General features: G+C 36.2%; 1 protein-coding gene across 1 annotated transcript in view; it reads right to left on the bottom strand.

The window, feature by feature from the left end:
* The window catches only part of LRP2 (LDL receptor related protein 2), a 94,095-nt gene extending 84,779 nt beyond the window's left edge, over nt 1–9,316 (bottom strand). Inside the window, exons 1-3 of the mRNA XM_062498581.1 lie at nt 8,577–9,316; nt 6,511–6,633; nt 3,923–4,039 (exon numbers count right to left, since the gene is read on the bottom strand). Coding sequence (XP_062354565.1) covers nt 3,923–4,039; nt 6,511–6,633; nt 8,577–8,751 — 415 coding nt within the window. The 5' untranslated portion in view covers nt 8,752–9,316. The remainder of the gene's footprint in view (nt 1–3,922; nt 4,040–6,510; nt 6,634–8,576) is intronic.
* Nucleotides 9,317–16,986: the final 7,670 nt, after the last annotated feature.

Here is a 16,986-nt window from a genome sequence, read left to right as displayed (position 1 = left end):
AAACATATTTAAATGGCATCTTTCAAAGGACACATGGAAGATGTTCGAAACCTATGTGACAGGAATTGCTAAACCTACATTATTTTGAGCTCTGCCTAACACTTCTGTTCTGCAAACTGGAAATAAACCCATACAAAAACAGCAACAGGAAATAGCTGCAACTAGTATTTGATTCAACAAGCTGATTTCTGTCACACAGTCAGCAGTATAAACTTGCATAACCTTAACCCATGTTACAAGGAGTAGAAATAAAAGGAAAAGAAAAAAAGGCAATTTCCTACTAACAAGTGTATTTTACCATAACATGTAAAAAAATTTTACAAAATAAAGTTAATTAAAACTGCTTCATTCATTGCCATGAATCACCACTTCACAGTGGTCAAAGCATTGCCTAGACAGCTCACAGCCTACCAGAGATACCAGGAGGGAGACTTACCCGAAGCCCAAGAGTCCTATGAACTACATGATACCAGGCTGTGCTCATAGCAGAGATGCTTTCAGAGCTGGCAGACAGACCAGACTCTCATTCTGGGCCTTAAGTCCTGATTTTGATCCCTGAGACTCTAGCCTTTGGCTGCCCGCCTAAATTGCTCCAGTTTGGCTTTGCTACTTCCCTGTCCCAAACTCTTCCTAATGGAGATATTTCCTTCACCCTGAACTTCTCCCTCATCCTACAGCTGCTACATGTAGCTTGTCCAACGTCCATATTATCAGTCTCTGACTATGGCCTCTCTCTTCTTTCTTGGACTGCACCCCTTATGATCTCTTCAGCTCTTGATCTTTGTCCACTTTTACCTTGACCTCTGCAAATTAATCCCAGAACTGGCTGCCCACTTCCTAACCACAACAGCTATTTAGCACAGCAAACAAGAGGCAGGAATTCAGTTAGGCAGCTGACTCATGGCAGCAACTCAACACCAAAATTAGAATCAAAACTCCAGTGTATCTTGGCCCACACTTGGCCCACTAGCTTCAAACAATATGTCTTTAAAGTACCGGCCCTTTCTCCATCACAGCCTCAGCGCAGCGCTCAGAGCAGTATCCAGAAAGGTTATTCTGCCACAGGAAAGCAAAATGGACATGGCTGGGATTTTCATTTTTCAACTATGAAGCTGAGGCATGAGAGAGAATTCTGTCTTAACTGAAAGAAATAAATTAGGTAACAGAAAAATTATACCAGTATTGGCTGCCTACTCCCAAAAAACATTTGCTACCCCAAATAATCTGCCATTCCATTCTATGTTTCTAAAGTTTTAAAATTAAAGTATATGCTAGCTGCTGACTATTAAAAAAAAAGGTTAGAAAACAGCCTGATATGTACATTTAAAAAATTAAAAGCCATAATTTTATGAAATCAAAACAGCTTCAGTGCACTAATTGTATGACCTGTACCTGAAGCATTGTTCTGATGTTTATCTTAGCCTCTGCATGGGTAGTTTTCCCCTTGCTGTTAATCCCATTAGCAATAAAATGAACTAAGGCTCTGAATTCCTTTGTTCTGTTTTTCACATGTTTAATTGCAGACTTACTTTATATTGGTAAATATATATATATATATATTTTGCATTTGACTACTTTCTTAAATAATGTAATTTATTCAGGAATAAAACTTTATCTTCCTTACAATACAAATCTGTTTCCAGACAGATGAGTGAGTGCAAAGACTAAGTAAAGAGACCGAAGTTTGCATTTTGTTATGCTCTGTGAAACACCAGAATCAATTTTAAACAGCTTTATTCTCGTGTTATACCTGGGTGTTTCATTTTTATTTATGAAAACTTTTAGTTCAAATTAAATAAGGGGAATTTAGTGAAAAAGAAAAAGGCCAAAATAGTACTATGCCTCTTACATTTCTTTATATCAGATAATGTGGAAAAGGAAAAACACTAAACATCGGGGAAAATGAATATTCAAAGCAAGTCTTAGAATCTGCTCCAAAAGTCACACTAATCTGTACTACACAGTTAATCATAAATCACCAAACTGTTAACTTTATGGCTTCTGTTGAAAGTTGCAAGCCTTGCAAAGACAAAAAGGCAATAAAATTAACCAGCCTTCCTCAAGAGTCTTGTCATTACATTCTTCTTGGATCCTCTTGTCTTCAGCACTGTCACATTTCTTTAAACTAGTCAAACCTACTTTCAAGGTTCCAAGTCACAGTCATTCTTCTGTCTCAGAGGGACTGTCAACACATATTCTAATAAACCAGAGTAGAGGCTGTTGAATGATTGGAGGCAGTCCCTCTCCTTAGGGCTAAATATGCTGTCCCCACAGCAGTCATGGGGCCTATTTGCTGGTGCAGCAATGACTGGCTTTCCCCCAAAGCAGTAGAGTGCTACTGTTAATATATCTAGAGGGCCCTTTCCTCATTGCCTTTTTAAATGACCTAGCTGAGAATGTTAAACATGAAATAAAATGTGTACTTCAATTTTCAAGCATCACAGCAGCTTCTAGTGTGAAGAAAGAATTTTAAGTATCATCCTTAGGACTCCACTCCCAGACTGACACAGATTTACTGCATTACAACAATCACACCATAGCACCTGGCTATTCCACACTGTATTCAATGACTACTCACAGGTTTCTCAGAGGTGCTCAGCAGCTCAAGTTCTTTAATTCACAGATAATACATCTTAAAAATCTTTTGTTCAGGATGTTTTTTCATGGGTGACAGATTTCTTAAGTTATCAGCTTCATTTCTTACTCTAAACTTCAAGAGGAAAAAAAATGCCAATCTATAGAAGATATTCTTCCAGCAAAGAGATGGGGTACTTTGGATCTTGGTTTTTAGCCATTTGTATTAGTGACTCAGAAGTCGGTCTATCACATGAAAAATTGCTGGATGACTTAGCAACATTTTATTACAGAGTATCATATAGTTCCAAATCCCTTTTCATTCTACAAAGGGATAATTTTAGCCATTTGTGAGCCAAGGATACACCACATTAGAAGTCGGATGACCATATAGTCTTCCTTTACACAGCATATGCCCTTTTTTCCCCTAAGCACAGCCAATAACATTTCATTTCTTGCTTCTTTGTCCATCCATTACCACACCAGCATCTTTCCCCATCTCCTGCCCAGGGTCTGGTTCTAAGTGAAGTTTACAGTTATGTTTGCTCCCCAAAGGCATACTATGTTCTAACAGCTGGAATAGCAGCTTATATGTTAGATGTCACTCAGGATGTGTGAAACTTTTCCTTAAGACTAACAATGAATAGATGTGCCTGTTACACACTGTTGTGTAGGTATTAGACAAAAACATTTCAGAAAAACATGGTCGTTATTCTATGGCCAGCTTTCCTTTCCATCAGTATTCAACCTAGGTCAGAGTTTAGGGAAACTGTCACCAGACAGGCAGCCTCAACTGTGGGGAAGTTAAGAGTTGTCCATCTGCATTTTATTGGCACAATATAAACAACTCATCTGAATACAGTATGACTAAATCATCTCCACAGAAGCTGCAGTCTAGAATAAAATTCTTTTGAAGGGATCAAATCTCCTCAAATAAGTCATTTGGAGTCAAATTTTGCTTTTCTGTACAGGCTATAACTACTACTGATTTCATATGGAGTACATAAAAACAACATCAAAAACTTCAATAAAGTTAGCTCTGAGTGCCCCAAAGCCATAAGACAATTACACATGGTTGCCTTTTTACAGTCAATATTAGTTATCTTTCAGACAACGAGAAACAATACGACCTAATCCCGTGGTGGCAGTTTGCACTTCAGTTCTGTGGTGACAGATCTGTATCAGAGCATCAGCTCTAATACACAGAAGAATCTGAAATGAAACTCTCGTAACAAAAAGCATATTGTGGCCATCCTGTCTATCAACAAGCCCTTTAATCTTACAAATGTATTAAAATGCCACAGAGAGATGAGACGAAACCAGATCTCGTGCTAGGATTAAGACTCACGGCAGACTCTTTCGTCCGTTCCATCGGTGCAGTCCTCCACTCGATCGCACCAGTACGCGCCCGGGATGCACTGTCCATTGGAACACGTGAACTGCTCACTTGAGCACGTCCTTCCCGCTGCAACAAACAGGCACACCATCAGTCTTTCCCATCCTTGGTCTTTCCAGACCAAGGCTTTTTAAGAGGAAAAATATCTTCCTTCCTCTTTAACTACTTCATCTTTCTCATAAATATCAGTATAACACTTTCTCCCCCTATACCTCGTCTACTTAAGGGGATGAAAGAACACTTGACAAGCACATAGCTGACCGCATAGCTCTGGGAGGGCTCCTGTAGTCTGCAAGGTCACTGCTTTCCTCCACTGAAGAATTGACCTCTAGGCTATAAAGTACTTCCTTATAATTATTCTGCCTAAAATATTAAATTACCAATTCTAACTGTTTTAAAGTTTTCTCTTATTTTATTTACTGCGTCAAAATACATAAGTAACTGTAAGTTATTCAGTCAACTGGAATGTCACAATGTAAACACAGCAGAGCTGGAGGTAAGGCACTGCTTTCTTATAGAGCCAGGGCCTCAAAAAGCCATGAGTGGTTTGCATATGTAACTAATAGAGGATTGAGAATGATGATGTCTCTTCTCTTGATCACTGTCAGGAAAAAGCAACCACATAAAACTGTTCAATTCCACTTTGATTCCACTACAGCTAAACTACACTTTCACTTCTTAGGCAAACTAACAGTTCTTAACAAACTAACAAACCTTTACACATCTGTAAAGATATGGCTGAAGGGCAAGCTTACTACTAACTTTTCCTTCCTTCTGCCACCTGCGCATTTGTTTCCTTCAAACTCATATTGTCGTATCTCAACATCATCCCAGTCTGTATTCATTGGCATCTTGTCATCTGTTGCTCTACAGAGGCTCTCTATGCCTTCTTCTGTCAGCGGTGTTTCCAAAATAAGATCAGCTACTGGGATACCAGTCTCAGGTGGAAAAACAAAAGCCAGACAGTAGAGTAAAAATAAAATTCTGCATGCATGACTTCCTGAGCTGTCAGCCAGTTTTCTCAAGAAAAGCCTTTAATATTTCAAGGAGGAAAACGTCCTCCAGCTTTTCCAAACACTGAGATAAAAAGTCCCTTTAGAACAAGGACAAGTACCAGATGACTCAAAAACGGCAGCAGAAAAGCGCCACTCTGCAGGTAGACTCTCATGATTAACCAGTATATGGTGAACAATGTTACAGTGACCCAGTTCCAAAGTCAAACTCAGAGCTGTTGCTCATTTTGCATTTTTAATTACAGATTCTTTAGTTAAAATATAACCAGCAGTTGTGCTGACACCTTCTCACAGGAAGAAGGGAGCAAAAGGTAGTTAGCTGTGATTCAAAATTTTCTATCTTCAGTGGATGAAGATGGAATCAAGATATAAAAGCGAAATCCAAATCTGGAAGGAGCAAAATCCTTCCAAAATAAACATTTTAACCTCCACAGGGGTTGGTGAGTAGTCCAAAGCTGTCCAGTTCAAAGAAGTTATCAAAAAATTATACACACAATCAAAATGAAAATGAATTAATCTTATCTTCATCACTTAGAGTAATTTTAATACTAGAAATGGCAGAAAAAACCATCCTTCTGAACACCACAGTTGTTCTCTTGTCTTATGCAATAATGCAGAGAACGTAATTTGGTGTAGTAATCATCTCACTTCACTGTTCACCAGTGTGGCATGTACTTATACCCCTTCAAATGCTTAGTCAAGAAATTCTAAGCCAGAGTAACATATTTTATTTGTCTATCAATACTAAGAAAAGAGCAAAGCCTATGGCTGTGGCAGTTAGGCTGTTAAATTATTTTCTTGATCTAAACTGTACAGAGAACACTAAATGCTTTACTTGAAATCAGCAATTCAGACATGAATATTACACTGTTTAGCATGTTTAAAGTGAAATACTTATCAGAATTATGGTCTAAGTTTAAGCTGTCCAAATGATAATGAAAGACTAGACTCCCACCAGACACCAAGACCACAGATATTCTCCATTCTGAGTGTGAGAAGGAATGGCTCTGCTAATTCTAAATAATAATGCTACTAAATAGCATTGCTGAAAATCATACAAGAATTTTTATCAATGTTTGCTGATTATTGATAATTCCTCCTGTTATGTATATAAATAAATTTCAAAGTGGTCTAAAAATAATTAAGTTTTGTTATATATAGTTCTGAGATGCCACTGTGAATTTTGTTAACCAATGAATACAGCAGATAGAGCAATATGCGTATTTCACCATTTTTAAAATTACTAAATGTTTTATCCAGTATAAAACTAGCATACACTTTATATTTTATATTTTTCTCTTTTTAATTAAAAGAAACATAAGTAATTTTCAGATTTCAAGACCTGGAGATATCTTTTTTAACATATTTTCTGTATTTTATCTACTTCACATTACTTTATTTCTAGAAATACTTTAGAGAGACTTCTGTATTTACAGAGGGCTTGTTTCTGTATGCTCTCAATATGCTGCTATGTAAATTACATCCTTTCACAAAGCTGGTTATAACACTGGAAGCCAAACTACTTACGACATTGCTGATGTTCATCTGAGCCATCTTCACAATCCTCCTCATCATCACAAACCCATGATTGTGGAATACATTCCCCATCAGTCTGACACTGAAACTGATTTCCCTCACAGGTAGGTTGTGCTAATGTAAGCAATGAAAAAAATTGTCATTTCACAGACATCTGCACAAGCATTTTCAAAGAAAATAATTGCATAAGGGAAAAGAAGTTCTAAGGTTCAAGTGTCAATGAATTGTAACTTCCATGAAACACATGAAGCATTTAACAGATCAAAGGGGACAGACCAGAGAGGGAAAAGTGGACCCACAGAAAGATGCTCAAAGGCAAAATTCAGCTTAGTAAACTCCTGCATAGACTCTTCAGCCTTATATCCTCTCCTGGAGACACAAGTTCCTCTGGAAGGGAGACCCCAAAAACTTTTCAGGTTCTGAACTGCCCTCTGGCAGAGCCCTTTCTTTCACTTTTGTGTAGAATCACACTAGCTTCCCCAGTCTCTCAGGGGTCTGTGCTCTCACTCCACCTCAGTTGCTTTCTCCCTGATAAGAACATGATCTCCCAAAACAAGCTCACAATTCTTCTCTGTGAATTCATGAGGCAAAAGTGAGGGTCAGATCAGAACAAGCTGAATGTTGCTGTTCCAGCTCTACTCTGTACCCTTCAAATAGACAAACAGGGATCCACCAAAGAGAAAGATCAAAAATGTTTGAAACTGTGTCACAGCTTACTACATTCCTAGTTAATACTTGTGGAAGAATCCCTAGTACAACACAGTCCAGTAAGCAGGACTCTGGTATTGACCATCTCTGCTCTCAGGATTGTGTCTTTGCAGAAATAGAAGGTCAATTTGAAACACCTTGTGCTCCTGGGATGATATGCAAGCACAACTATCAATTTAACCAAAGCATCCAGGGAGAAAATAGAAACAATTTCCAGCTCTAGAGTTGAAAAGTACAAAGTAACATCAGTAGAAAAGTAATTAAAGGGATAAAATTGATCACATACTACAGATATGTACTTCATGCATACTTTTTAAAGTCCTGCTTCAAAAGAATAATCTTTTAGTATGATTTTAACCTCAGATCAGTTTCAAACAATCTTGCTAGGAACTCATGTGCCCCACTACCCATAGCATATTAACATACTGTTTTTTAAAAAAAAATTTAGATGAAATTTAATTTTCATGATTGCTGTGGGATAACACCATTTTGTTTTGCCTGTTTAAAGGCACTCTTCAACCAGGACTACACTAGTTTTCTTTTGGAGCTAAAGTGCTAAGCAACAAGTCAGACTGACAAGCCATGTCAATGGCCTCCAATTATTAAGTGGATCAAGCAGCAAAGAAATAATAACGGTGTAAAAAGAACAGATATAAATTAGACTCACTCCTTATCAGCTGACAGGCAAAAATTGGCCTAATCTGGAAGTGGGCTGATAATTGCACCAACCCACAAGACTCAAAGAACATTAGAACTCAGAAGGTAAAATACAGGCAGGCTCCTGAAAACAGACTGTGGAGAGATATTCTTCATTTCCACAACTTTTCCATTCAGCTTGAGAGAATCTTTGTGCACAGATATTACAGTCCATATGAAAAAATTGTTGTCCCTAAGATGCTGACACAGTACAATCAACTCTAGGCAATTAAGCATGACTCCACTTTGGGCACAGTAGGTACAGTTAGTTGTCCAGGGTCTGAAAAGTCCAAAGATCTTTCACAAGCAATGCTGGTGGTAGCTGCATATACATCCAATATTCAGGATTACTACAGTAATAGAATACATTTCTACATCTACTTAGAACATTAGTCACAATATGAAACTGCATTATTGGACAGTCAGATTTTTAAGAAAATGTTACTCATGTTAGAAGCTGAGCACTATTTAATTTTCTGTGTACCAAAGCCAAATGAGCTCATGGAATACGACTCAAATAGATTCTGCAGTATTTCATGACAGCTAGTAGTTTTTTCCCAATTCAACATTCATTCTTGTACCATAGCTGAGCACATTGGAATCTCCTAATTCCTTATATTACAGAGGAGTTGCTCTGTATTTGTTTCACTTACGGCAGCCAGCTTCATCTGTATCATCCGAGCAGTCTCTGGCCCCGTCACACCTCCAGTCTGCAGGAATACAGCGACCATTGCCGCAGCGGAACTGCCCCCGCTCACACCCTGTGGTGAAACAAAGCAACAGGCACCTTAGCACTACAACCACATAAAAACACACAGTGAGATTCATTAAGAACTCTAGATCATCCACCGCCTTGCAGCATGGAGAGAAAATAATACAAAAAATAATACAAAAGATGCTACAAAAGTATTAAAAAGGGTATCTATATAAAAGAGCTCTATATAACCAGTCAAGCAAACAAAACAAAAACAAAACAAAAACAAAACAAAAAACCCAAAGAACCATCTTCAAGTATTACAGAACATCTTCAAATAAATTGCTAGAAAATTCAAATAATTTTAGCATTTGTCTATTATAGAAACAAAACAAAAATAGTTATAGAAAAAGGAAAAAATAACCCAAACAAGTCTCAGAGTACATACACTACAGAAACACATTTAGCAGGAATGTATCGATTTTAAATTCCCAAGTAGAATAGACTTTAAATAAAGGTAGGGCATAGTTTTCCACATTATATCTAAGGACCAAACATGCTATACATTAGTGCTCTCCAAAGTGTATGAGTATTTAAAAACATACAATAATAATAATCCCCTGAGCTGATGTGGAAATCTTGTTTCAGTGGTAACTGGTTGAAAGTATATAAAGATCTATTTTGTTTTGCTTTTTAATAATGCCCTCATACTTAAAATATTTTCTCTGGAGTACAGGAAAGCATGTCTTGATTCAAGATTTGAATAGCAAATAATTTTAAAATAAATTAAGCTTTCAGACATTTATGGCTGATCAAAAGCTATCCTGCTGTCATTCGCTCCTGCTTGATCCACTAAAGACTAAGACCTGATAAGGAAGCATTCATTCCCACGTGTAAATGCAGCTGGATCAGGCCTTTATTAGTGCTAACTAATGAAATCTCCAGTCAGTAGGAAAGAGAAAAGGCACTGTTTATGGCCTTTCGTTGTGACTACAGCCTCATAAAAAGGGAGGGAACAGTTTTATAGATCCTCAAAACAACAAGCTACAACATAATTAGGTTCAACAGAGTTCTGTTTCATGTTAATCTGTTGTCAGCACCTCAGAGAGGGGAACACTGAAAAAACTTGAGGTAGTAGCAAAGTCCAATTCTGAAAAAAAATCCTGTTTCCTGATTTAATTAATAACCATATAATAAAATTAGATCTTTCAATTATTCTGAGTGATTTGTCCAGAGAAGATAACCTTGGTATACATAAAGCACAACCACTTATTTTGTGAATTCATGATGACATAAATAACACACTACCTAACTTTCATGTAAAACCCAGCATATCAACACTGTCACATAAACACAGTAAAGTGATGTATTCCTCAGGGATATAGGCAAGCTACTTTATGCAAGGAATGTTCAAATCTGATTGTCTGGTAGTGACACCCTGATTTATAATGTATCCTGCAAATGGTCAAAAATTTCACTTGGCTAAATGGTGGTACGGAGTGGTACAGGAGTATGTTCACCCAAATACCTTCTACAGACTAATGCATGATGGTGGTTGGTGGTGCAGGTCTGGGGTTGGTGGTGCAGGTCTCTTATCAACTACCTTTAAAACACAACAACCTCCCTTGCAAAAATGCCCTGAAGGAATGTACAAGTTCACTCTGGAATCCCAGGCCCTCTCCCTGAATTTTGCCCTACAAAGCAACATTTTCATATGAGATTAGCAGTTAAAGCTCTAAAAACACAACATATAACCCACCATTTATCAATTGCAATTACTATGCAAAACAAATACTAAATCTTCTTGTAGATTTAGTATTTTATGGCTATTCAAAAATATTCAGTCACTTTAAACAATAATTTACAATACAGAATCAAATCTGCATCCACATGATTAGGATTTTAATTGAAAAATGCTTATAAACAAGCAATATGAGCAACTTGTATATTAATTTAAATAATAGCTAAAAAATTTCAAGCACTATGTACGACAATAATTTATTTTGCCTATCTTGTACTAAGTTCTTATAGCAAAACATACCCTTACAGTGATTAAAATGAGGTGATAGCACTGATAAACCTTTTTTAAAGCAGTATAAACTCTGCAGTCTTTGCACAGTACCAGAAATGGTAACTGAATGTTAACAGAAAACCTGCAAGTCAGTTCTGCTACTATCTATAATATTTTTCAGAATTATGATTTAAGATGCTGACACCCATACACAGGAAGCACTGTATCAATGTCCAGTTACACAATTCTTCAGCGGACCTGTTATAATTAATTTAATTATGGCATTAAGATTTACAGTGTTATCTGCTATGCCTACTTATAACTGAAGGCAAAGAGCTCTGAAACACCTACAAATATTATGAAAGACTAATACTTCAATTATCACTGGTTTTTATTATCTTTAGAACAAAGAAAATTACGTAGCAGATAAATATTTTAAAAAACCAATCTTTGAAAGACAGTAATATGAAAGAAATAAAAGTGATCTGCAGTATCAAGGGCACTTCTCACAAAGGTTATAAAAAGCTTGTATTTCAACTGTGAGCAAAAACAATTCTAACTTTGATAAAGGAGAAAGTAATCAGGGAAAAAAAATACATGATTACAAAGTTACTGCTACAAATACCCAGGAGAAATAACCAGAATGAAAGAAAACAAATCATGTCAGCAACAACCAGATTTAGTATATTCTATGCAATGTGAGCCTGCAGCACCTGGGTTTCAGCAAAAGCAGGGACTGTCAGAAAACAAGGGGTATTTGCTTGTTAATTGATGTTACTTGAAGCTTCAATTCACTGAAGAATTAGACATTAGTAATTTTATGGAAAGTTTTCCTTTCAATAAATTTTGGTGTTTTTTTTTTAAATTGTAAAGCAGCTCATTTATCAGTCAGAATTTACAAAAAAAATAATACTGAGCTAATTTCCCTAGAAATTCAGATTTACTCTGATAAACAGTGATAGGAAGGAAATGACCATTGAGTTTAAAAATTATCAATAAAGTAATGTGTCTTTGTTTTCATGCTTAGAATTTACCAATAAAACAATTTGGGTGACTTTTCAAAGTTCGAGTTTCAGAAATGCTTGAATTTTTGGTGTTGCTCTACTGTTACTATAATTCAGTTTCAGTCTTCTGATTGTGATTGAAGCAATACTAAAATACAGGCTAAAAAATGCATGGCAGACCTTAGGAATCACACCAGAACATACATAGATAAAGAAAAGTCTCTGGGAATTAACAAAAATAATTTTGAAAAGTAAAATCTGTTTCAGCTGCTCAATATTCAGGAAAATGCCAAAGAAATAAGAAATATATGATATTGATTTTAATATAAAGCAGTCCAATACTGAAATTCCACAGCAAAGATCAGAAACGCTACTGGAAAATGTAGGCCAAAGCACTATTTCTAAACCCCTTGTTATTATTACTATCTTGGGACTTTATGCTAACTTGGTCACTTGAATTTATATTTTTCTCTGTGTCTGGGATTTTCTTGTAAGAGACTCTCAGAGGATGTTTCAGATTCAGAATTTGCCCAGGTAAAACAAGAAGGCTTATGTTACTAGCTCTGGGAAAGCTACTTGCAGAAAGATTGTCAGGTAGTCATTTTCCACCTGAATAGAACAACATAGTGATTTTATCAGAGGGAAGATTGAGCAAATTACTAGCTAAACAAAATGCCTTTTTTCACTTTTAATTTATTAAAAATAAGTGCATCTTCTACCACTATTACCTTATTTTTCTGCATCAATTGTTGCCTGCATATGAATGAAGTAACCTATGGTAAACCACAAACCCCACTGCCACTAGAGGATGGCAGTCAACATTCACACCACTAATGAATGTCACTCAGTGTCACATTAAGTCATAGAGAACTCCAGCAGAAGAGAGAGAAGTTAATAGCATCTCACAGCACAATGCTTTAACCCATAGGGCTACCATCTTCAACAGAAAGGCACCACTACACCCTCTCAACCTCCACTGGGCTTCACTCTGTATAGAAATACTCAGTTTCAGAACTGAAGCTAAAATTCAATCCTTTTGTATTAAAGCCAGAACATTATGTTTGGCTCACAATTGAACTGAAAAAGCCTTACTCTTCAACCCTCTGCATTACTTTTGACTCCTTGCAGTTCCTCCCTGAACAGTTCCAGTCTTTTGTACTCTCTTCATACATTCTCTAGCTGCTTTTATTTAACCTTGAAGTCCCTCACATTTTTAACTCTGACTACACATCTTCTGAATTACATTTGTCATCCACAGATTACGGGCCATGACTGCTCATTCTGACTACACAGAATAGGCCAAACCCCCTCATTCCTTCTTCCTTCCTTGTGCTCACCATGTCTTTGAGAACTGCTAACACTTCTTTAGCAGTTAAGTCTGAATGAAGAATTTAAAGTAATGAGGAATGCAATAAGCCCAGAGTAGATTGTACCACTCCCAAACTGTCCACTCAGAAATCAAATTTACACTGCTGCAATTAGTTTACACTTCAGGAACCAACAGATTTATTTGCATCTAAAAGAGTAATGTTCTTCAAGGCAATATTTTTTTAACTGAGCAGTTCCACTTGTAATACATCTTCAGGTTTTCAACAAGTAAATGCAAACAGACTGCATTGCAAACCTTTTCCACACAAAAATTACAAATAGAAAAATAAGTGACAAGCTCTTTTTTTCTCCCTTTCTGGCTTCCAAAAAAAGGGTACTCTCCCATTTGCCCCCGAAATAGAGTAGCACACTCTAGGGGCCTTGCAGGTAAAAGAATCCTGAAGAATCAGCTTCCATACACTTTGATGTCAGATTTTTGCCTAGTTTAATTACATGTCAAACAGCCTAAGGTCTTGGAATGCTCAAGGAGGGAAAGCTGAACCTCTGGAAATTCCATCTCTGTTCCCCCTCACTCATGTAGAAAGAAGAGAAATTCAAAGTTTAGGAGAAACCTTCATTTATTTTCAAATAATGCCCTATGATACTGAAAAGCAATATTCTGCTAGCAATTATAATAGGAGAACAAACAAATATTTAATAGGTAAGAAAAACAGAGTCTGATGAAATTATGCTAACTTTCATATATCTCAACACGACATTCTACCTTCAGTCTTTCCACATTCTTTAAACTTCTTTACATTTAATACAAACTATTCAGATCAAAACACAGACCACACAAACATCTATGGGTCTTACACAAAGCAGTAAAAGGTCTACCTGCAGTTTTCAAGCCCTTGTGACACAAAACTTATTTTGTACCTACAAATCTCTAAATTAGATTAAAGAAATAATATTTACTGACAATATCAAAACAAAAAGACAGCACAAATATGCATCTGCACCCACTTCACATGACTGCAAGATATTTATAGACAGATTGATAGGCAGACAGAGGACTAGTCAAGGGACAATCTGAGGCAGAAAAACAGATATACAGCAATACAGTGTTAAAAGGGAAATGCAGGATTTCTTTTATTGAATTATCATCCAATTACATATAACAAGATTACTAGTAGCAAAATAGCATCTACAGACTCAGCAGCTGATGAAGAACTCCTTGTGCCTTGAACGGTTCAATCATGTAACAGAAAGGGCCATGCCCCAGGTAGTTTGCAGCAAAAAGACAAAAGGCTCTCATGTCAAGAGGCCTGTTCTTCCTTTCACCAACACATATTTCTATTCTATTTTTCATCTGTTAGCACTCAAAAGTCACAATACATGAGAGGCACAGTCTGTTTTGCTGGTATGTTTATTAGACAGTACAAGAAACAAGGCACGTCACATTATTTAGGGGTGGGAGGCAGGGGGCAGAGGTGGAAATTATAAAGGACTGAAGTTGAAGCAAAAGATCTGGCTCTTTACCAGTACTAGCTGAACTTATTTTTGAGTAAACCACATTCTGTGTTCAGCACAATGATGGGTATCAGAAACTATAATAAATAAGTTCTACCCTGACAAGTAAGATCCAATACTTACATTGAAATTTTTACTCACTGATTTTTTTCAAAAAGCACTTTAAAATTCAAGACCAAAAGTGAAAATATAGTCTTTTATTATGGACTTAGAAATACCATGTTTTCCTGCAGCATCAGCATATTTTTATGATTTGCCTTTACTTGCCAAGCAGGAAAAAAAACCCAGCAAAATCTACGTTCTATGCTTTGTGTCTGCATGTTCTTTCACATACACATACTTGTCAACTAAAGCAATTGTTAAAACTAAAGCATTAAATATCATTTTAACAATGCTCACATGCAAAATCTTTGATAAAAATATTTAACATCATTGTATTCAATGTTAAACTATTTGTTTCCAGTTAATACAGTTATAAAAGGACTATAGATTAATTTCTGCTAATGCTGCAACATAAATCCAAGAATTAAAGAAATTCAGGATTTTAATCTACTGAAACTAAGCAGGAAAGCTTTCCTGTAAAGAAAAAAAGGTTCAGGTCTCCTGCATACAACAGATTCAGAGGAATGACACTGTAAATGCTTCCTAGCAACATTAAAGATATGCATAATCCTCATCTCCTCTACCTTACTTCAGTTTTAGTAAAAGCAGCAAATGCAAGCAGCCTGATAAAAATTGAAATTATTTATTAATTAGTTCTTAACAAATATATTCAATTTTATTTTTTTCAAGTTTAAGCCTAAACCAATAGAGAGAACAAATTCTCTCTTTTTTTTTTTTTTAAATATACCACACATGGACCTCCTAGGGAAAAAAAACAACAACAACAAAATCTCAGTTTTAGTTGTTTTCTTAAGGTTGTGGTATTCCAAACAAAATAACAATGGTTTCTACATTACCACTTTCAAACCAATTATTCTGGGAAAAAATTTAAAAATTAAGATATTCAACCTTTTAAAGTTATTCACATTGATCCTAAATGTAAAAAATGTAACCTTCTAAATATAAAACCATGACAGTTCATTTATCATACAGGCTCACAAACAGCACACATCCATACTATGTATCTTTTCCATCATACAGTACTATAAGTAAAATAATAAAAATTAAGTTTACTTTATAATCTTGTTTCAACTCACTTTTTTAAAGCAACAAATAAACTCTTACTATCTTTTTAGTTCTATAACAAGGCAGGAATAAGAAATAATCCTTTTAAGCAAGGACTAATTCTAATAGACAGGAGCTGATACTCCTTTCTACTGATAAAGTAAATATTCTTTATATTGAAGAGACCAGGTTTCTTCTTCCATTTAAGTCACTGACAAATCTCTTGTACTTCAGTAATAACTGAGGGTAAGCCATTAATATTCCTTGGACACTTTCTTTAATCTAAACTGTATATAAAGTGCTTTCCAGGAGGACATTAACAAAAACTATTTGTACTCCTGAAAGATTTTTGTAAAATTATTATCTGTACGGCCAAATTCAAGAGAACCAGTACTTGCAGTACTGCTGAAAAATTTGCCTTCTCAATATAAAACTATGTTTCGGACATTACATGTAAAGAATATGTTCTACTTTCAATTACATAACCCCAACCAGGTGTCTTAATCCACAGAAATCAGTTGTGATTGCATTAGCTGGGATAGTGAAGTGAACACTGTGGAAGTGAAGGAAGTGAAGCAAGCGCTGTGGATCTCTACGGAAGCATACACATCCCAACTCTACCAAATCTTAGTAGCTTATTTTTCATGAATGGCACATTAAGTATGCAAAAATCTGTTCTAATTGACCATATGACAAAGAGGAAGAAGAACATGCAAACACCATAGAAATAAAGACAGCCTCAGTTACTCCCAGGAGGAAACATCCCAAGCTTTTTCGTAAGAATGAACCTTGCTAATGGCCCCATGGCTGACGTAGAGTAACAGCTGGATAACAGAAGGTGGAGGGAATATGACCAAAAGAAGAAAATCTTAAAGACTAGGAAGTATTTGCAACTACACAGTGTGTGAAAAGTGGGGCAAAAAAAAGCACTTAAACAACTCAGAGAGAACATGTACAGTACGTATCACTGAGAAAGACAGATGCAGTAGCAGATTATAAAACAACCCTCTCGGGAAGCTTTTATCGTTTTGAGACCTGTACAGTTTTTAAAATATATTTTCCAACCAACGGGCATTTTTTTTCAAAATTAGACCCCATGCTGAGATGATGACCTGCATTCAATTCTGTCATGCTCTCCTGAAAGCTGATGAGTCACTGTAGCACTAGGAACTCAGCTCAGTAAGAGCCTTCCTGTGCAGTTCATGACAGTGAAATTGTGTCATTGTTGTATTCCTTTACTGTATCACTGCTAGAATGAAAGGGCTATGCAACATATAACACTTCGTTGAATTATAAACCTTGCTATAATTTTATATTACATGTTATTGAATGAGAAATAAAACCTG

The sequence above is a fragment of the Cinclus cinclus genome, chromosome 9, assembly GCF_963662255.1.
Source record: "Cinclus cinclus chromosome 9, bCinCin1.1, whole genome shotgun sequence".
NCBI classification, from domain to species: domain Eukaryota; kingdom Metazoa; phylum Chordata; class Aves; order Passeriformes; family Cinclidae; genus Cinclus; species Cinclus cinclus.
Note: the sequence above shows the minus strand (reverse complement) of the source record. Positions and strands in the feature narration are given on the sequence as shown.